This window comes from Nilaparvata lugens, chromosome 11 (genome assembly GCF_014356525.2).
Source record: "Nilaparvata lugens isolate BPH chromosome 11, ASM1435652v1, whole genome shotgun sequence".
Classification (NCBI taxonomy): domain Eukaryota; kingdom Metazoa; phylum Arthropoda; class Insecta; order Hemiptera; family Delphacidae; genus Nilaparvata; species Nilaparvata lugens.
Genome location: NC_052514.1, coordinates 26285689 through 26308866, shown reverse-complemented (window position 1 = coordinate 26308866; position 23178 = coordinate 26285689). Strand labels below are relative to the sequence as shown.

Below are 23178 nucleotides of genomic sequence, written 5' to 3'. Positions count from 1 at the left end.
AATTCACAACTGTTAAAATGTCTTCATTTCCTTCAAAGTGCTCTAAAACTGGATTTCTTGATAAGTATCTGCTTCAACATTTCCTTTTCCTGGGCTATATATCAATGTGAAATCATATTGCGATAGGTAGTATACAAGATCTCCCAATTCTTCATCGGTTCGTGCTTTCACTCTAAGATTCTCCAATGGTTTGTGGTCTGTGATCACTGTAAACTTCCGTCCTATCAACCAATATTGCCAATACATAATTGTCTCTTTTATAGCCATACATTCCAGATAAATAGCTTTTTTCTTCTTTTGAGCAGGGCTCAGTTTTTTTGAAAAATATGCTACTGGATGAAGCTCATTATTTTCTTTTGGTTGTTTCAGTACAGCTCCAAATCCCTCTCCACTGGCATCGGTGAAAATGAATACTGGTTTTTCATAATCATAAATTTGTAATACGGGACTAGAACATAAGTATTTCTTCACGTTTTGGAAAGCTTTATCACATGTCTCTGACCAGATAAAAGGTATGTCCTTCCTCAGTAGATTGTGTAAAGGTTCTAGAACTTTCACTGCATTCTCTATGTATTTATAATAGAAATTTATTTTCCCCAAAAACTGGCGTACATTCTTCTTGGTTTTCGGTTGTGGGAAATTTTCAATTGCTTTGAGATTGTCAGTGAGTGGACGGACTGAGTTATTTTCAATTATGTGTCCCAAATATTTAATTGAACTCCTTGCAAAGTTACATTTTTCCAATTTCAGCTTGAACCCTTCTTTATAAACCGCATCAAGTACGAGGTTTATATGTTTCAAGTGTTCCTCAAATGTCTTTGAAAATATTAAAATATCATCAATGTAGCAAGTACAAAAATCAGTCAACTTATTTTTTTGTAAAGTGTTACCCAATATTCTTTGAAAAATTACAGGCGCGGTCTTCAAACCAAATGGTATCCGTAACCATTGATAATGGCCTTCGTGGGTCACAAATGCAGTTTTCATTCTGTCTTCTTTTTTTATTGGTATTGTCCAGAATGCTGAATTAACATCAAGTACTGTGTACCATTTACAATTACCAGCCTTCACTGTTATATCTTCTATTCTTGGGAATGGTTGTGGCTCTGGTATTACAATTTTGTTCAGTTCCCGGAAGTCAATACATAGCCGTGATTTTTTTTTTCTCGTTTGAAGGCAAGTGTAACAGGAGATGGAAATGGTGAAGTTGAATATTCAATCAATCCTGCCTCTAAAAGTTTTGAAATTTGTTGTTCTATTTCTTTTTTATCTGGGATACACGTTCTGTATGGCTTCTTAATAATATATCTATCTTCTGAAAGTTTGATTTCTGCCTCTGCATGTTTTACCTCACCTACATCATATTTGTGTTTTGCAAATAGTGATTCATAACCTTCAATCAGCCTTGTTATTGTTTGTCTCTTTTCAGTATCAAGATAATTCATATTGCTTTCCATATTTACAGAGAAGACAGATGACTCATAATTCAATCTTTCAACATCTGTTTTGTCATCAACCTTCTGTAAAATTTTTAAATTTTCATTCTGTATCAATTTGAACTTTTTTATTGCATCCAATCCAAGTATAATAATAATAACAAGTATAATACTCATAATAAGCTACCGGATAAGGACAGAAAGGTAAAACTTCTTGGCTGCTCTTTCTTGTTTCCTGTATTCCTGTTTCTTGTTTCTTGTCTTAGTGAGGGAAGAAAGAATAAGATGATGATTATTTAAACAATAAAATTTATTTCCTAAATAGATTCCAAACCAATTTTACAAAGTATATATTACGTTTATGCTATTTGTTCTGTGATGTTAACAGTGATTTGCTCTGTGGTGATAAGTTATCAGTTTTGACTTAGAATGAATCATTTTGGCTTTCAGCATAACTACTAACGACTGGTATGAAGTAAATGATGACAGCTGAAACATGAAATACCACCAGATAAACAACTCTACATTACCAAAATACACTACAGAAATACAAAAATACAGAGCGATATGTGACAATACAGTAGCATAGAATAAAAATGCAACAATATTAGTACCCATGTTTCATAATAGTTATTGAAAACGAAAACTAGCTACATGAAAATAATGCAATAAATCAACATCACATTAAACTTTCCTAAAAACAATTTCCTAATGTGGAATGAATAGAATTATTTTCTACTCAAATTTCTATAAATTTTTGTATTTTTTTCTTCATCAAATGATATTCTACAGATGGAAATATTACTAAGATTTTTCATTTATTGAAATGCCAATGAATTAATAATTATTATTAAAACAAAGATCAAAATTAAATGCTGTAAATCACCCCGAAGACTTCTGCTACTGCAAATATTGACAACAGGGTTAGCAGCTAGATGAAAGTTCGATGAGCGCTACTATTCAAAAATTATTAAGGGTATGAGTGTAAGGGTAAGCATTCCTGACCAACAATCAGGAGGTACCGGGTTCGATTCCCGGGCTGACAAATATTTTTTTAATAGTAGCGCTCATCGAATTTCCATCTAGCTGTTTACCCTGTTGTCAATGTCTGCAGTAGCAGAAGTATTCGCGGTAATTCACAGTATCTAATTTGTATGTTCCTTTATTAATAATAAATTATATTCTCTATCTAAATTTGAAATTCATAGTGAAATTGAGTTTCATCTCAAGTTATTTTTTCGAATAAATCTGAAATATCCCATAAGAATAGAAGTTAAAAAAGGTTGATAATATGAAATAGCTCAATAGCTCTTTGAATAGAGTTGAATAATATTATTCAATATGTTGAAGACACTATAATTTTATGATGTTTATAGACTAATTACCGTATTCCACATTCACCAATCTGAATTTTTCAACTTGATTTAGTTTCTCCTAGAAACTATAGGTAGTAGAACTATATTATGAACCTGATAAAATACAATAAATCTCTCAACTTAGCACAAAATTTAAAACTAGCTAGAGTAGGCCTATAGGAATATTCAGAAAAATGAAACATTCTAATTGATTAATTATTTTGAGCAATGGCTATGCAATTTCTCTTTCAAATCTATGTTGTATTACACTGCATGAATTTAATTCAAATTCAAATATTTTTTATTCCTTCAAGTATTTACAGTGAAAAACTCACTCAATATTACGGAATTCCTCCACAAAGACAAAACGTCTGCGTGTGGAGGAAAGTTCCATAGACAACACAAGCAGTCACTACATAAAATAATTATAATAGAAAAGATAAGCTTCAGAATATAATAATGATAATAATGGATTAAATACAAATTCAAATAATAGTAAAATAAGAAATAAGAAATAATACTTAATTAAGAAATAAAAGATAAAAAGAAAAATATTAACTAAACTTAAGATTGATTTTATTTCTTGTGCAGGCCAATAAATCCCAGGGAATGAAGGAGGCAAGGAGGCTGTGAGTTCGCGTCATGTATCCATTTTATAATGTAATGAATTGATAGAGGGAAAAAATCAATATGATAAATCCTTTGATAGTTCTTGCTTTCTGATAGTTATCGAATATAACGTGTACATTAATACTAATAACATACATAGCAATTTACAAAATAGACTAATCTACACATAAGAGCAATTCGTCACTAATTAAAACAAACCGATATTATATGCTATGAATAGGCTATTTCAAATAAAAAAGAGAAATATTTTAAAACTAACAAGCATTAACTTGCGAATTTCAACGTTATACAATTTCCTGTATGCATTTTTACAAGTGAATGAAAACCAAAGTTTAATGATACCTAATGAATTCCAATACTATGTAGAGTACGGTAGGCTAATTTTAATTTGGTTGCATTATATTCATCATTATTAGAAGACATTCATTTACTTCAATAGAAGATAAATAGATACGGAGTAATAATAATTGATTTATTGATATTTGTTTAAATATTTTATCTTTTCTGGCAGCAATGCTCAGCACATAAACCCTGGGCTTGCACTTGAGTCATAGGACAGATGATGGTGAAATGTGAATTTTCTTCCAGTTTTTCGTCAAAACTCTTGTTTTATGTTGATTCTAAACCATCAGGGAGGGATTTTACATATTTGTTAGCAGATAGTTGATCTTAAATCAGTCATCACTCTAACGGGAGAACTTCATATCACAATCTGTGCGATATATACTATATTTTTGCCTACAAAGATCACCACTCCCCATATGTAACGAGTTTTTCATGTACATATTATTTTTAATACTGAGTCAATGACAATTTTTTAACCATATTCCGTTGAATGAATATTGAATATTCAGTGTTTTACTTACGATGGAAAATGATGAGAAACAAAATTTGAACCCAATTGATTCTTAGAATGCATAATAGAATGAATACAAGCAGGTACAGAATCAAGAGAATCTTTTGCGCTGGAGCCCATAGTTGGATTTTTGGGAAAAGTCTCTGAAAAGTACAGAACATTTCTTGAATGTACATTAAGTGAGCATATTTTGGAAATATTTCATGAAAATAAATGTAATAGAAGTTGCTTACGGTAGATTATTCACTGTACCTATGTCAAGAATAGATGATATTATGCTACTATATCTTATTGGAAAAACCTCAACACAATTTGATGAACAAATTTTTTCTTATTAAAATTAGTACTTTACCAGGTCCCGGTAAACTATGAGTAGCGCTTGGGCAACCTCTGGATCTTGTCTGCACATTTTTATGAGGTTGGGCTTATATTGAATTATGTTCTCTATTGGGTTTATCGTACAGTAGCGTATATATATATACAGTACCGTATTGTTTTTGTTAGTATTTCAAATAATTTGTTACAATGTTTTGTATACAATACATTGCTTGAAAAATCACTTCGACTGAATTTGTCATCCCCGAAAACTGTTCGCACTGATCTGTTGCCTGCTACTGTGCATATTTGTGGGATTAGGCCTGATTAGTAGGCCTACCTAGTATGACAAAGCATTGCTAAACAGGAGAAAAACTTTCAAGCTACCAGTAAACTTCATTAAATTTATTCTACTTGAATATATATCATCTAATATTTATAGAGTAATAATTTATAACTGGTAAAACGCTTTTGAGGAACTCTAATTTGAATTTAAGAACATTCTTAAATTCAGACATCATTTTGTAATGATAATGAGACAGATCTTACATTGCTTGAATTGAATAAGATCAAAATAACTGGAGAAAACTACAAAACATATTAATTTTGTAGCTCATCCAACATCCTCATTTACATTTTAAACAAAACAAAAACAAAATCAACAACGTCATTCAGTTCATATGCAGCCTTTATTGCTATCTGCTACCTCAAATCCGAATAAATCCATGTTTTAAAATTTCTTAATTTGTTAGTAGGTAGTCTACCATAAATTATGTATAGGTTGGATTCCAAATACTAAATGCATCCTTGAAACTAAACCATATTTTATCATGGAATTTTGAGACTTCTATAAATATTGTTATTATCTATCTTCTGTACTCATCTGAAATCTGTACATATCTTCTGTTTATTAATATAGGGTGATGATATAATAATGAATAATTGTAGTTTTCTTATTTCTCTCTCGTAGAAAACAATCAGAATGTTAGTCTCTTGTGAGTTCGAGTAGGTACCTTCTATTCAAGTAATTCAACTGCTTTTTCATTAGAGATTGATGTTAACATTTTACAATAATTAAACTATATTTCCAATATTTTGATTAGTAGATTAATTTGAATAACCAATTGATAGTTCCGTACCTATCTAGGCTACTTACATTTCTGACACCCCACAATAGTGTGAAAGACACGATGAATTCAAGCAATGCTAATAGTGAAATTGTTACGAACACACCGCAACTAAAAGCTGAAAAGTAAGGAAAATTAGAAAATTATAAATACAAATCTAATTTAATTTTTCTAAATAAAATACTCATTCTAGATGATCATGATAGCTACTATATTTATATTTTTAATAAATTCATATTGGATCTGAATCTTCAAATAAAAAGAGTACCTATAAATATGAGACACAGAGATTCACACATTCACTTTATAAAGTCAGCACATCAGCACATTGATTTGCTATCCTTGTCGCTGTCATTAGACGAAGCCGATAGCTCTATCCTATAGCTCCATGCCATTGCTAAATAGTTTCTAGGATCTAGCATATGAAGAAATATAATAAACTACCAGAATCTAAAGTAAGCTAAGCTTATGAAGATTAATTACTGAATCTTGAAAATATGTTTATTTCCCTGGTGGATATGATATATTTCTCCACATATAATATAATTGCTCATTATTAACAAGAATGAACAATGAGTATTATATCACTTATACCCTGATGACTTGAATCACAGCCTACTACTATAGATGGCAGTGAAAGAGAGAATATCAGCAACTAAGCCCTCCTATCATTTCCACTGACTATAACGTGAATCTCGCTATAGTAATTTAGTCACATAAAGGTGCGTACAGATTTACGCGCCGCGAACATGAGCAATTCACTTTTAATCAGCTGATGCCAAGCTTTTTATATCTATATCTTACCGTTTCTGTAAAAATACAGATATAATCAGCTGATTAAAAGTGAATTGCTAATGTTCGCGGCGCGTATATTTGTACGCACCTTAAGGTAGACTAGTATTATCTACAGTAACTATTACCCACAGTATTGCCATTGACTGTCACGCATCTGATTGGCTAGCTCGATCACGTGGTACAAATCCGCCATTAAGTTTCCAAACAAACTCTATAGTCCTATCTTATTACATTGGAAATTTGGAACTTATCAATTCTTTTACCGATTCGAAACATATTTTGAACTTCCGATGAGTTTGGTACGGTATAACATTTTCGAAGGGAAATTGATCATAAAGCCAATGAAGTTAATTTAAATAACACTAATAACGCTTAAAACATCAATTTTCCTTCCCTCGGGCTCTTCGCGGACCACTTTTTGGTAACCACTGATCAAGATAAATATACAGAAACATAGATTTCAATTTTATTGTATTTTCTCATCCAATTTATTGGTTCAAACTCCCAATAATCTAATTTAAAAATATTTTTGCGGCTCAATTGAATATAACATTTTATGAAATTGATATATTAATCAAGGCTAAATATTTTTAAGCTTTTTTCCCGCCACCACCATAAAGATTCCAAATATTTATATTTTTATTGCAGCTCATAATGGATTATAAGTAAAATCGCTCGCCTTTACTTATTAAATCATAATTCCGTTATTACCTCGATATAATCTCTTTCAAGTTCTTTTTATATTTCCAATAAAGTTTTAGAACTTGAAATAGTAAATGGTGGATAATAGCGAGTAAAAATGAAAGATAGGCCTACCTAGGTAATGTAACTTGAAAGCTGAATGTCCAAAAAATACTAATAAACTTTTGATTATATAGATTAGATATATTTCAATTTTTTTGTATTTCGACATTCAATTTATTGGTTTGACCTTTCAATAACCTAGTATTATCTTGTAAAATTATTTGCATTGGAGGAATAACTATGCTTGGAAGTACAAGCTACATACAGTACCTACCGTACATGACTCATTCAGATAGATAGTACAAAATAAGTTGCTGATATTTATCAATTTTTCAATAAAATAATCCACTGTCATAAACCGTATTATACGGATAATGAAAATTTATGATATTACAATAAAAGGATTTGGTCTATTCATTTTTTTAATTAATAGAATAAATGAAAATTAAGCTTCAACTAAGCTTTAAGATATGATTTAGATTGAGTTGGGATATAACTATGGTAAAAAATAGTAGATGAGTTTCAATAAAATGTTTCATGTTTGTTTGGTAGCCTAAATAATGAATGTAATATACAAAAATATTCTTGATACTTTCAAGCTGTATGATAAATAACTCCTAATAGTGGCCTGACATTAAATTTTACTATACAAATATTTTGCTCATGATAATATGACGGAGCTTATTATCTAAAATGTTAATATCCTGCATGTGGTGATAATATAAGTCAGAATAGGCCTAGGGTACACGATTCTTGTTGGTACTCCTTACAATATAATATTGCTAATTAATTGCTAATAATAAATTATAAATAATTGCTAATTGTTCAGTAGGGATTCTCTTGCACACATTTCATTGATGGAAACATAAAAATTCAACTTTTTGAAATAAAAACAGAATAATAATAGAGAATAATTACCACTTATTCCATTTTCTCCTCCACAGTCCCCAAGCCGAACTGTTGCAACGATACCTCTAATTATTGCATAAATCTGTAATAATACATGTTTCAGTAGGTAATGAAGACGTTTGTCATAGAGAAATTAAAAGGTTGGGAATTCTCTAAGGCCGAATTTCGTCTCTGAGTTAGCCTTTTATAAAATCAAAAGGTAAATTAATGCTTCACCGACTTATGCATTTTTTGCACAAAATTTCCATCTAAAAGTACGGAGATTACTGATCCTATTTCAGTTTTATTAAAATTTTTGAAAGATACAAACTGATTACGCAATGACCATTTGGAATAATTTTTTGTCTAATTGAAACTATTCAAATAAAAAAATGCAGTTCTCCAGATATTCAGTTACAAATGAGTAATTAAAATGATATGTAGGATTTGGGCCTACATCCAACACAATTATAAAATTATAGGTGAAAATGGGATATTGATTTAGTCAGCAATCTTTATACTGTTTAATTTTTTGTTCTAATCTGATTAGTAAAGTGGTAGATATCCATAATCAATCTTCATTAAGCTTTAGATTCGATCTAGGTTGAATAGGATTACTAGACTAGTCTATTAGAATTGACTAGAATATTGAAAACAAAAACTTGTTTCTCAACTTTCTTCTATAAAGAAGATATTTTTGTAAAACTTCAAATCGTTTAATAAAACGTAATACAGATTAGACTTCTGCACAAGAATCAGAAAGCCTATCTATTTATTGCAACTTTGGAAATTTTAATGTATATATTGTTTATGGAGATGAGTCACTGAGCCATTTCTACCACTCTCCACTCAATTTGAATCGTTCAAGCGTTGTTTAAAAGTTACAGTAGAAATAGAAATGTAGATGTGGGCCGCCTAATCACTATAACAAGGTATATTTTCGAAATATTTGAGATATGATTTACACATGAGTAGATGATAAGACGAGGATATTATGAAAATTTGTCAATGGAAAACAATATAAATAAGTATACATCTATGATAACTCAGTTGGTAAAAACAAAAAAACAACATTGTAAATGTTAATTAAATTATTCTCTTTCAGGATTTTTATATGAAGATTTTTTGTTTAATTTTAATTCAATCAATTTTTGGATCAAGACTGAGACCTCTCTAGACTTCAGTCTTCACCACTTAACCTTAACTCTCCAACCCTAGTTTCAGAAGGAGGAAACAAAATAAAATTTATGATGAATTGTTAGAAAAATGTTACTCACAATATCCAGCCAACCAATGATGACGTTTGTCATAGAGAAATTAAAAGGTTGGGAATTCTCTAAGGCCGAATTTCATCTCTGAGTTAGCCTTTTATAAAATCAAAAGGTAAATTAATGCTTCACCGACTTATGCATTTTTTGCACAAAATTTCCATCTAAAAGTACGGAGATTACTGATCCTATTTTAGTTTTATTACAATTTTTGAAAGATACAAACTGATTACGCAATGACCATTTGGAATAATTTTTTGTCTAATTGAAACTATTCAAATAAAAAAATGCAGTTCTCCAGATATTCAGTTACAAATGAGTAATTAAAATGATATATAGGATTTGGGCCTACATCCAACACAATTATAAAATTAGAGGTGAAAATGGGATATTGATTTAGTCAGCAATCTTTATACTGTTTAATTTTTTGTTCTAATCTGATTAGTAAAGTGGTAGATATCCATAATCAATCTTCATTAAGCTTTAGATTCGATCTAGGTTGAATAGGATTACTAGACTAGTCTATTAGAATTGACTAGAATATTGAAAACAAAAACTTGTTTCTCAACTTTCTTCTATAAAGAAGATATTTTTGTAAAACTTCAAATCGTTTAATAAAACGTAATACAGATTAGACTTCTGCACAAGAATCAGAAAGCCTATCTATTTATTGCAACTTTGGAAATTTTAATGTATATATTGTTTATGGAGATGAGTCACTGAGCCATTTCTACCACTCTCCACTCAATTTGAATCGTTCAAGCGTTGTTTAAAAGTTACAGTAGAAATAGAAATGTAGATGTGGGCCTAATCACTATAACAAGGTATATTTTCGAAATATTTGAGATATGATTTACACATGAGTAGATGATAAGACGAGGATATTATGAAAATTTGTCAATGGAAAACAATATAAATAAGTATACATCTATGATAACTCAGTTGGTAAAAACAAAAAACAACATTGTAAATGTTAATGAAATTATTCTCTTTCAGGATTTTTATATGAAGATTTCTTGTTTAATTTTAATCCAATCTATTTTTTGGATCAAGACTGAGACCTCTCTAGACTTCAGTCTTCACCACTCAACCTTAACTCTCCAACCCTAGTTTCAGAAGGAGGAAACAAAATAAAATTTATGATGAATTAGTTTGTTAGAAAAATGTTACTCACAATATCCAGCCAACCAATGATGATAGTTCCTGTTCGTAGAGATAGAGTGCATACTTGCCAACTACCATCCTCTACTGCGTAGCAACTCATGGTTGGTAATTATGAATCCTAAACCTGGGAAAGGCGATAGTGATAATTAGATAAGGCAAACAAATAACCTATATTTCTGGTGAAGAAAACACAAAATCAAACAAAAAAGGGTAGGCTACTATAATGCTATTTTATAAATAAAAATACATACTTTTTAAGAAAAACAAACATTTTTTTCTTTATTTAGTCACATAAATTCAGGTGAATGATTCCTGAATCAATGCTTTTTTCCTCCAAAAAATTCCACTAGTAAATTCAAACTGTTGAAGAATATTTAGGTGAAGAGGTGATATTTTGCAATTTAAACGGATATAACATTTATAATAGCAATATAGGTAACCGACTAATTAAATATTGAACGTAGAATCGATAATGTTAGGTCTTCTTGAAATGAATTGCAAACATTGATTTGACAAGTTCCTCTCATACTTCTTAGTAGTTGGGCCCTGAGAAAATTAATGTCATCACACTCCAATATATTTTTCTGTCTTTTTTCATATCAGCTAATTCTATTTCTGGATTAAATTCTTTTTTCAGATCTAATTCATCAAAAGCTGTTCTTTTTCCTTTGAGTTGTGAATTATTTATTATCTATTCACATCTTTCTCCAAAATTAATCCAAGTTGCATGATATAATTCATATCATACTATTAACTATCAATATTGCAGTATTAGAAGACCTATTTAGTACTTATTTTCTAATAAATTAATCTCAATGTTGTTTTCTATGTGAATAATATAAAATGATTTTCTGATGAAGTCTGTGTTGATGTGTGTTCTTCATGTGAGATATGGGTATGATGAGATGATATTCATGATATTAGCATATAATTTAGTTCTGTGATTTTGGAATAAAGATTTACTGGTACAGAATTTAATCTTCTTTTATATGGAAGGAGGATCATGAGAGCAAAAATGATTGGATTGAATAATTGTTTTTAATAAGGGCGGAGTTAGAACTCTAGGTCCCCTCTGTCACACAACCCTAAGAAATAGAAGAAAAAGAGGAAAAGAAAGAAAGAGAGAAAATATTAAAAGAGTTTCAAGTCAAATGAAAGCTAACGATAGTCAGTTGATTATTCTATTTATATAAAGAAAAGAAACATATAATATAGAATGAATGAATATCCTGGATATTTAAAACAATTTCAACACAAATATATACAATTTATGAACGATGACAAATTAGAGTGGATGAGAAACATTAATGACAAAGTAATCAAATCTGTGTGTGGAAAAGTGAATTATTTTTGGTATCAATATTCAGGGTCGAGTTAATATTGAGAATATATTATTTTTTATGTTAAAATGAACAGCATATAAATTATAGGTCAGTTTAGGAAATAGAAACTCACCATACTAGAAGATCCCAATCAATGAGTCAAGTGAACAAGAATCGACTTTCAAAGGAAGCAGCAATATCACAACATGATTCGCAAACCACATCCCATTGATTACATATTGGAATAATGTGGCTTGAAGTACGTATACAACGTACAAAGTACGTATATATTACCGAACATCATTAAACTATAATATATTCTGGAATACAGTATAATTGCAGGGCTCTATAGACTGATAGACTGTATTTCTACTTAACCCTCTTGTAAGAGCTCCAAATATAAGGAGACTCCTATTGGTACTTTATAATAGAACATTTTCTATAATAGGATAGATTCATACCTTCGAAATAAACTATTCATTTGAAATATGGGAGAATCGAAGAATAATGTTGAGAGGTCTTCTGGTAAATGGTAAACAAAATTATCCCAAACGATTTTTTAACTGGTAATTGAACAATCAAGATTCATGACCAAGTGAACCGGAAATGAAGTGACTGAACTATGATAATGCTGTTTAGTGATTGAATTATACATTTTTGCAATAAATAATAGACCTAAGAATTAATTCCACATAAATTTGATAATTGTGGATAAGTTTACTAATAGTAGATTGGATGCATCAGTAGGTCTACCATTTATCAAAAAGTAGTTTCTTGAATAATAATTTATTTTTCAAGTTCCAGTTGAATTTGTAGACTTACTCAATCTTAAATGTTTCAATTTTCTGTTTGATGTTTATATTTGATCATAGCTACACGTTGAAATCGGGATGAAAAGTGATTTAATCATTGACAACACTATGGTACCTCTTACAATGTGAACGGAATGTTGATTAGGCTAAAATGTAATGAGTCAGAGCCTCAAAAAGTAAATTGAGACGAGTTGTGCTTTTTTGGCTGAAAAGTACGGTACACTCTGCCTGCTCCTCATCTCGCATCATCAAACTAATTGACAAAGCAGAATATTTGAATTACAAAATAATATCAATGATTCTCTCATTTTGTGCAAATTTGCAACTAGCTTGATGAAAGAAGTTGACAAATTACCATAAATTAGCAGTATATCTTAAATCAAGTTCGGAAAATTCTCTCGGGTACTTCGTTTGTGACCTGAATTTGTAAGTGAAGTAAAAGATTTAGAGAGAGACAATGTAACCACAATAGAGAAGAAAACTAGGAGTATGAGACGTGTTTGAAAAGTAATGAAGTCAAATGAAATTGAACTGCTGGAATGATTTCAAATCCCACGAGGCATTCTGGCTGTTTGGATTTGCTCGAATTTAATCTTGCCCCGATAAAGTCATCTCAGACTCAGTTTCATTTCAGTATAATATTATTCAACTACACTTCCTGCAACCAAGCCACAATTAGTTTTCTCTAAAGGAAGAAAAAATGAAGTTCCTGATTAAAAAAATTAAACGTTTTTTCCATTACCGTATTGAAAATATCCAACATTTTTCAAAAGTTTGCAAGACATTTTAAATTTAATAATTTGTCATAGAGCTATGATGGGCAATATGATTGCAAAACTTTTCATGAACAAATAATATTGGAGGGGATTCGGAATCTATTATTTTGTACAACAAAAAAAAAGTGAATCAATATTTCTTACATCAATAATCAAATACTATTCATAGGACCTATCATTGATAAAATTGAATTATTCAAATTCAATAACGTTTCAGAGGGTTTGAAAATACACTGCACATAACTAACAACTAAGGTACCTTGATATTTATGAAAGGGTTTCAGGTAGCTCAAGATTATCATTATTCTCTCACAATAGTTTTAATGATAAGAAAATAATATAGCATGAATAATAAATAAAGGATTCTTCATTACCTATTCATTGATTTATGAATCGTGATTCAGTTGAATATCAAATTAATCTATTTGGAAAATGTTCTATCTCTTACGGAGATTTGATGGGAGAGTAAAAACGTTATCTCAAATGCTGTAGTAAAAATACAATAGGGTAGGCCTCATGTTCTATTGATGACTTACAATTCAAAGTAAGCTAGATAGTATTTTATGTTATCCAAAAATAGATTAGGCTCTTGTTCTATTTATAACTTTCATTTTGAATTGAGTAAGTGGTTTTATACCTATGCTTAATTACGGCTAAAATGTAATTAACTCTCAATAAGCACAGCATAAGAAATGAAAATAGTGATTAATTGATATGTGCTCACCATTATAGGTTGGAAACATATCCTTCTGCAGGATCAGTTTTATACTACCATCCTAACTTCTAAAATAATTGATATTTAAAATGTATAATATTAGTTCAACATGAGTATTAGTTTTTTAGTGAGCTTTGAGAATAAAATCCTTTTTGTGTTTGAGAATGCTTACTATCTGGGATTTTAAGATTGCACTATATTTGTACAAAATTATTATTATTTTCTTCATTTTTAAACAGTTTCAATTTCCATTGATCAATTCGGATTACAAACTTAGTATAAATAATGCCTCTCAGCTATATTGATATGAGAAAAATTGAGTGAGTCTATTATTTCAATTTTGTAACAATGATAGAATATGTTTGTTACCGGTATAGGAAAATTGCATGAATTTTTAACGACTATCAAATCATAAAATGATACTCTCAAAAATCAGGATTTTCATAAGATTTCTTGATACATAAAACATAGTGAAATAGATGAGTATATAACATATATTATTTATTATTCAATATCGCTTCACTCAAAAGAAATTATATTAGGCTATACTCTTTATATTCTATGCAATACAGAAAATTGTTTTGATGCTATACTACATTGCTTTAAGAATGCAGATAACAATAAAATTCAAGAAACAAAAGTTTGATGAAAGTGAGATTATTGTTCAAGGGAAATTTGTGAGTACCGTAGTGTTTTCCCATCTGAGAGGATGAATCACTGGTAACTATCTCCAGAGATTGATAATCAATCCTTTTCAGGAAGTATTTTGGATCAGATTGTTCAAAAAGAGGTGTGTCCCCCCCAAGTCACCATTCCCAAAGGAGCCATCATTCTACTGGAGTTTAGAATTCTTCCCTTTGTTGATGTGATTCAACATAAAATAGGTATAGTGCTTCAAAGTGCGAAGCTCATTCAAAGGACTATATTTATTTACTTCTTGAAGATATTGTCAGATTCGAATGGGTACATTTTCAGTTCATTTACTGTTGCAATGGTTTACTACAGTGAACAGTAAATGGTTTACAGCTTTTTACTTTGGATTTTCGTTTTATAATTATTATTATTCTACAGTATCAGCTTCCATCTTCCATCGATATTTGTAACTGAGCTAGTGTAAAATATCTCTTTTCTTATTGATTTCAAATCGATAACTATTCATTTTAGAATAAAGGATGCTACTGTACTAATTCTATTATAAAATTTAATTTTTTTCTTTGTATTTGAATAGCTTTACTCTTCCACAAAGTACTTCTAACAAGAATTGATGAATATGAATCAGTTCATGTAATGATGTTTTAAATAATGAGTGATGATTATTCAAAAATGATTTCATTCTTTTTTCAGTATTATATCTCAGTATATAATAAGTATATCAAAGTATTTTAATAGTACTACTTCAATGTTTAATTATAGGAAATAACTAATTGGCCTACCACTGAAAAAGGACACTTGAGAATAACATAAATTTTGAAACTAGTCTTGTTTAATTTGAGAATATTTTATAAGAGTAGGCTACTCTGTATTTTTATCATTAATTAATTGTACTTCTTCGATATGCTGTTACGGAAATAAATTTACTTGTGAAAAGCATACAATGAAATTGATTTGTAGCACACAGTGGAGAAGATTTTAAGAAATTTTTAACATTACGTTAATAACTACCGTGTAACATTAGTTGACCAATTTTCAAAGAAGCAACAAAAATGAAGGAGATTCATTAAGGTAATTGATCTCAATAATAAATGGCAAATAGCGATGCCCAACACGATAACTATTTTGGTTATTCTCTGTCATTTTTTATAATAAATTTAGGCTTTTCATTAGGTTAATCACTTTCAAACAAGTGAAAAAATTATTCATCAAAAGTGCTTTTTTTTGCAGAGATTGATAACAACTTCAGCAATCAAGAAAAATAGGTACTAAAAACTGTTCAAAAAAGTGGTAGAGGATCAATCTTCAACCTCATCGGTCCATTCAAACTAGCATATTAAAATAATAGTCTATTTAAATTCGACTACTTTTGTAAAAATCACTGACAATTTGGAATGTAATGGAATTTCAAAGCTATCTATAGTTCAAGGAAAAAATTGTTGCTTTTTAAATTCGACTACTTTTATAAAAATCACTGACAATTTGGAATGTAATGAAATTTCAAAGCTATCTATAGTTCAAGAAATAAATTTGTTGCTAGAATCAATAAGTAATTAATGAAGGGAATAATCTATATTGAATCTTTCGATGCAGACGATATAGTTATTTCTTAATATATTCTGATTATAATTTGTATTAATCTATCATTTATAACACGAAGTGATTGAAGAATTCTCACATGAGAAGAGATAGGTTTTTGAGCTATAAAATGACGATTGAAGTTGTCTATCATGAAAAACACTTCAAGTCATCAATATTTTTAGTAGTCTTCGATTATGCTCCAGACGTCTAGACACCCAATGGGGCACTATGAGGAACCTTGCCCAAGGAGCAATATGCGATTGAATGTTGGAGAGACAAGTTTAAATTCATATCAGGCTTCCTCATTTGGTACCGCTCTTGCATACAGAACATTTTATTAATCGCTCCTTTAGAGTGCAGTCTCCTACCTTGACACACTGACATCAAATACTCAGTGATTTCCTTTTCCCTCTCAAATACTGCTCACTCATTGGCTAATACACTCATTCACTATATTCATTAAACAGAGGTGTAATATGAATTAATAGTGTTTTCAGAGGCCTTTACGAATGTGCTAATTTCATCAGGGATATGAATAATCGTACATTGATACATCATGTGGACACTGAAAATCATTCTTGACAAAAAAATGAATACTTTTCATATTTTTATAAAGAGCTGCTTGACAGTTTCTATTGAAATTCAGTAGCCTTTCCTTTATTCTTTATATTAATATTTTCGGAAAAATCGATAAATAAATAAAGGGCACAGATACTAATGATTCACTTTTAAATATAAAAAATAAATTCAATAATTATTCCTATTCACACACTTGCACAATTTATCTTGTACCGAACCATTTCAAAAAAATGAATACTTTTCATATTTTTATAAAGAGCTGCTTGACAGTTTCTATTGAAATTTAGTAGCCTTTCCTTTATTCTTTATATTAATATTTTCGGAAAAATCGATAAATAAAGGGCACAGATACTAATGATTCACTTTTAAATATAAAAAATAAATTCAATAATTATTCCTATTCACACACTTGCACAATTTATCTTGTACCGAACCATTTCAATTCAGTTTAATCTGTTAACAAAATTGAATAAGAAAAATGTGGGGAAGTATTCGACCAGCCTAGCCAAACAAATGGTCTGCGGGTCACAACTCCAGTCTTAACCATCCATCAAAGTTCTCCTTGGGCTCCACCGTGTTATAGCAGGTTCAAGACCCGCCAATGTAATGGTTGTCTCGTTTTTAAAAAGACGATCTCATCTCACCACCTACACACAAGCAAAACATTATGTGGGCATCATCCAGCTAAAAATGATGATACTATCAAGATCACAGAATTGAATGAGAAACATTGGACAAAATGTTGTGATAATGTAGGCCTAGTCAAGTTGCTGATTATTTGTATCCTGCGCCATAATTTAATGAACATAGAGTTATACCATGGAGGAAACCAATTGATGGAGGAAACAAGCATATGGTGGTTTACTATGTAGAGGAAACAAACAGTTAATTTAGCTTACCATAAGAAAACTATAGATTGTTATACCATTGCTTCTTGATCAACAAATTAAGATGCTGATTAATTGAAAATATACAGTACAGTAGTATATATATTCTGTAAGATATAACTGTGGATTGTCAAGAAGTCAGGTGGAAGTTCAATGACCTGAAATGAGCCACAAGGAAAGTGCCCCTCCCTTCCACTGCTACTATAAACAGACGGTAACGATATTGATGATGATGATGATTGTGATGAGTATGTTGATTGTGATGATTGCAGTGCGCCAATTTTGATGGTGGGAGGGGGAGTAAGAGGGGCAAGAGACGCGAAGAGGGAAATGCCAAAAACGGTACCATCGTCACTCAAGAATGGTGCTAACAAGTTCATGTCTTCAAAGAATTGAACAGAGATAGAGAACGCAATTGAAGTAGGAGGGAATGAAGAGGAGTGAAACTGGGAAATGCAGTTCAGTGTAGTGCCACAAGTACGGTGATGGTGGGGGTTGTACGGTAATTCATCGTGAAAGAACATGAGGTCATTTTTATTTTTGTGTTGGGGATGAGCCTAGATAAGTCCTAGGCTTGTGTGTGAGCAATTGGAGGGATATGATTATGATGAGGGATGAGATTCGAATTAATATTTGTTCTGTTGATGATGAACTCACTATAGTTATAATTATAGAGACTAGAGTCTTGTGCACAGCACTGTGATGTCGCATGACATTGACGGAATGGCAAGAGAATGGTTAAATGGCTAAAATCGTCGCCGTCTTGCGAATCGCAGTCGTGTAGTGTACATGAAGCTAAGCTTGAAAAAGATTCGTGAGTAATATTATATGGTGTATGGTCAATTGTGCAGGATAATCCTTATTGAGTTCCTTAAATCAGTGGAAAGTGTTTTTAGCTAGTATTTGTCAGTAGCTTCAAGTAGTAACAATTTCATTTGAGAGCATACCACTCCATCTAACCTGAGTGATTGCTTATCACTCTAATCGGACTATTACTTCTAAAATAGGTACCTACTTCAGTCTTCATGAAGCCATCAGTTAAATTGTCGTTCATATTGATACTTACAGCTGGATTCACAGATTCATGATTAAAACACAATTCCCACAATTCTCTAGAAGATAATAATAATGTTCATTCCCTTAGTTTTATTTCAATGGCACTGTTGTTGAAGGCTGATTCATATGCGTCAATGGTGGGGTGATTAATATATTTATACACACCTATGCGTCAATGTCTCTCCGAGTATCTCCAAGATACTCTCCTTATGTTAGTTAGGTACATCCATCAATATTGTAATGTCAAAAAGTAAAATGTAAGAGTATTTGCCTTTAATTTTCACAATGAAAGAAACCCCAAGAAAGCTCTACCTATACTAACTCTCCTAAGGCTAGTATGGAATTCACTTCAGCATTCCTTTCAAATGACATGAATGCTTCAAATTCAACCAATGATGACAGTGTAAGGTGAATCTCACTAGAGTATATAATTTCATTGAAATGTAGATAGTATCTCATATCTTAGTATCTCAGTATCTGATATCTTAGTATGTACTCTCTGCAGAACTTCATGGGTTCAATAGAATCAGAATCAAAGAATCATGATTGATTCGAATCCACTGCAGACTGCAGCAGACCGATGCAGCCTGCTAACAGGACCGATGCAGTTGTTGCCTCCAACTCCAAGTGAAGAGGGTTCAGCAACCGCCGCTAACTGTTATTTTCGATGAAACCGTTCCTGAAATAACGAAAGTAACGTAACACTCGCCTGCCCCTCTAACTTCACCACACCTCAGCCCAGGCCTACACTCTTCTTCACTCTTCTTGATGCTAACGGTGCTCTGCACTGTTACAGTACTTTGCACCAGTCTCCGCAATCATCATAATCGTCATCAACCTACGCGGAAAAATGATCATTCTCATAAATATCATCTGTCCCAGGTAACCTTCCCACGTAATTGTTGTCTGTGCTTACTGAGTTCACTTGCCTTAAACGGTAGTAGGCAGTCCTGTAATGATACAGTTTTGGAATAATTTGAGTTGATTAAAGATGTTTTACTACCACTATTAGAGCTTCATTTGAGCATATCATGTGGAGATTATGGGATGTGCTTTTGTTAGTGTTATTATTATAGAGTAGTGTTGTACGGACATGTTTAAAGTACAATGTGGGTTGATCCTTCAACATTTTTTTATTTTTCACGTTTTTACTCATGCAAGCTCTAGTGATGACATTTCTAAAAAACTATGCCCAATTCACAAATTTATTACAATTTCTAATACAATTTGTTACAAATTTTATATCTTGGATCTAATTAAATATAGAAAAATTGGGTCGATGTCAAACGAGGCAAACGACAGAAGAGTCCTGCGACAGTCGAGACCAGCGACGGTAGAGACCGGCGACATTCGAGGCCAGCGACGGTAGAGGACTCCTGAAAAAGTGGCCTCAAATGTCGCCTGCCTTAGGCGACAGTTGAGGCCACTCTAATTTTCGTACACTCCCGACAGTCGAGGCCTACGACCGTAGAGGACTGTAAAACAGTCCTCTACGGTCGTAGGCCTCGAATGTTGTCGGTCTCGACTGTTGCGCCCCCGAAAAATTGACAGATATTTAGAATTCTTATGTAGATGGAATTTCTGCATAATGGCATTTTATTTGTGAATAGAAAATTATCTGCTAATTTCATTTTTATTTAAATTTTTCGGCTAAATATGTTCTATAAGATTGATCAAATTGATACGAAAACTCATGTCTGCCCTTTATCATCTGAAGAGAAGAAAATATCTTATTTCTGAATTTTTATGTCAATAAACTTTAGTTATTGATACTTTCTTTTCTGTCATAACATTTCTAGTACCGTACACGTTAGCTTCAACTCTACATCTCATTTTGAGTTTCATCTCTCATCCAATATTTTTACTTTCCTTGTCCTACCTACAGTAGAACGTCAATAATCCGGATTAATTGGGACCGGACCCCATCCGGATTATCAAATTATCCGGATTATCGAAATTACGTTAAAAAAACGGTCACCACGCACTATTCAAGAAACAAATCTGTTAAAATTGCATACAGTATTCAATTATTGGTATGTTCCCTCCCTTTCTCCTCGCTTCGCGTCATTCTCCCGTCGCCCGCTCTAAAGTAAGGAGCTTAGCGCCGAGGACAGAAGGTACGAAAATATTATTTCTTGCCAGAGACGAATCCGGATTATTGACGGTCCGGATTTTTAAAGTCCGAATTATCGACGTTCCACTGTACTACCATTATAGTTAAGTAAAGTATACCTTTTAAAAATATGAAGGTACCTTAATTTCAAGTTTTCTATTCGTGTTAAGGCCCCTCTGAGTCCAAAAAAATGATTTTCTCAAATGATTATTTTATTTTTTTGATATTGCAAAATTAATCAAGACTATTTGAACTAGATATTCAATATGAATTGCCCAGCAATTTTTAATAATATAATTTGTAATTATATTATAGTGAATCTAAATTATTACTATGCTGAAAGTTACACAACATTGTCAGACTGAAGGTCGATCACCCCATCGACATCATTCTAATCCTCAAGTTCCCAACAAATCATTACAATTTATTACAGAATGTACCGCTAAAGGATTCGTGACGTTCATCGATGAACATGATCGATATTTACACGATCGACCAGGCCATATCGATCTATCTATCGATTAATATCTGATCTGACAGTGACAGTGAGTCACGTTCTCAGTCACGCAGTCACTGGTTCAAGTTCACTGTCCTCGGTTCGACTCTTGTTATGCTTCATGTTTTTCTTTCAACTAGTTGCTCCAAGCACTGGCCGTCGCCTTCAGTGAACTTGAAAGTGCTTTCATTACTTGAAGGCAGGCAGGCAGGCATTGCGTTGCGTTGCGTCATGCTGGGTGCTGGCTGCTTGTCATCAACATTCTTGTCTCGTATTTGAAAAATGGTAATTGCTGTTGTCAGACACATTGCTCAGATTTGTGACTGACAATTCAAATCAAGTTTGACTTTATGACGGTTTATGATTATGACATAGGGAATGGATGGAGGTGGAGTTTATTGTTATGGCATACTTGATAATAAAGGATTCCCAAAGTAGATATTGGAAATTGAAATTGATAATTCATTAAAAATATTGATTTGGTGAAGAATTCATGACGTTCATCATTTTCTAATAATCACTTGTGAAAATGGAATGGGTGGTATAAACTAACCTTGATTAGCTGATACAAGAAATGATGATAAAGATGCTGATGTATTGTGATACACCATCGTGGTGGAATAGTATATTTCGCACCTAGGGCCGAAAATGAGATATTTCCGGCTCGAAATCGGTTTTTAACTCCGAGGCCGTAGGCCGAGGACTAGAAAAGATTGAGAGCCGGAAATACATTTTTGCCCATGGTGCGAACGCTATTTTTCGCCACACCCAAAAAAAACTTCCCAATATATAAGAAATTAAAAAATAATAAAATTCAAACAGCCTATTTTGATAGTTTGAATCTTGGTTATGACAACTTTTACTGTCAATTAATTTCAATATTACTAATTATAATAATTTACAATAATGACCATATTTTTATACTATTAATATTAGGCACGAGCTTTGCGCCCGGTGCAATATCATGGATAGATGGATGAATAGAATTTTCATTACTATTTTGAAATAATGTGATGAAAAAATTAATATAATTGCATATTTCACAGTTTTGTCTCAAAATATATCTAAAAAATTGATTGAAATTTAAATTACGGTAACTAATATAAAAAATAGGTAATAAAAGTCGAAATTCATCGACAAAAAAAAAGTCATTGACCGAGATTCGAACCTAGATCATGTTTGTTATTCACTGAGCTTTGAGTTCTGACTGATGTATTACGCCTTTACGCTCTCGGCCATTCCTACTGTTGAACGTTGGGCCTGACTGATACCCTTAGCATACACGTAATACTGTAATACTAGACTTCTAAAAAAGTTTACTTCACTCCTAAAAAGCGTACCGTACAACAGACTTTGGCTCATGACTTATATTATTAAAATTAATATTATCATCTGTCTCACAATAAAATTTTCACTCTGAATTAAGTCAGATAACATAGGCTATGTAGGCTACTATAATAATAGAGTATAGCTCAAATTTGAAGCCGGTTTGCTGGCATTTTCACAACAAAATATTGCTCTAAAAATAGTTAAATCATAGAGAAAACATTCGAAGATTCAATCTTGAGTGGGCCTAATGTTTTCTCTATATGGTTTAATATTGAAGAAAAAT

At 31.6% G+C, this 23178-nt stretch overlaps 1 protein-coding gene across 3 annotated transcripts in view; it reads right to left on the bottom strand.

The window, feature by feature from the left end:
- Positions 1-1728: 1728 nt before the first annotated feature.
- LOC111046388 overlaps positions 1729-23178 on the bottom strand; it is a 158811-nt gene continuing 137361 nt past the window's right edge. Inside the window, exons 1-6 of one of the 3 annotated variants that reach the window (XM_022331921.2) lie at positions 22120-22187; positions 10589-10702; positions 8177-8249; positions 5749-5837; positions 4288-4420; positions 1729-1925 (exon numbers count right to left, since the gene is read on the bottom strand). In XM_022331921.2, coding sequence (XP_022187613.1) covers positions 1861-1925; positions 4288-4420; positions 5749-5837; positions 8177-8249; positions 10589-10678 — 450 coding nt within the window. In that variant the 5' untranslated portion in view covers positions 10679-10702; positions 22120-22187 and the 3' untranslated portion in view covers positions 1729-1860. Of the gene's footprint in view, positions 1926-4287; positions 4421-5748; positions 5838-8176; positions 8250-10588; positions 10703-12033; positions 12114-22119; positions 22188-23178 lie in introns of those variants that run through there. The other 2 variants (XM_022331919.2, XM_039438000.1) reach the window with 2 other exon arrangements.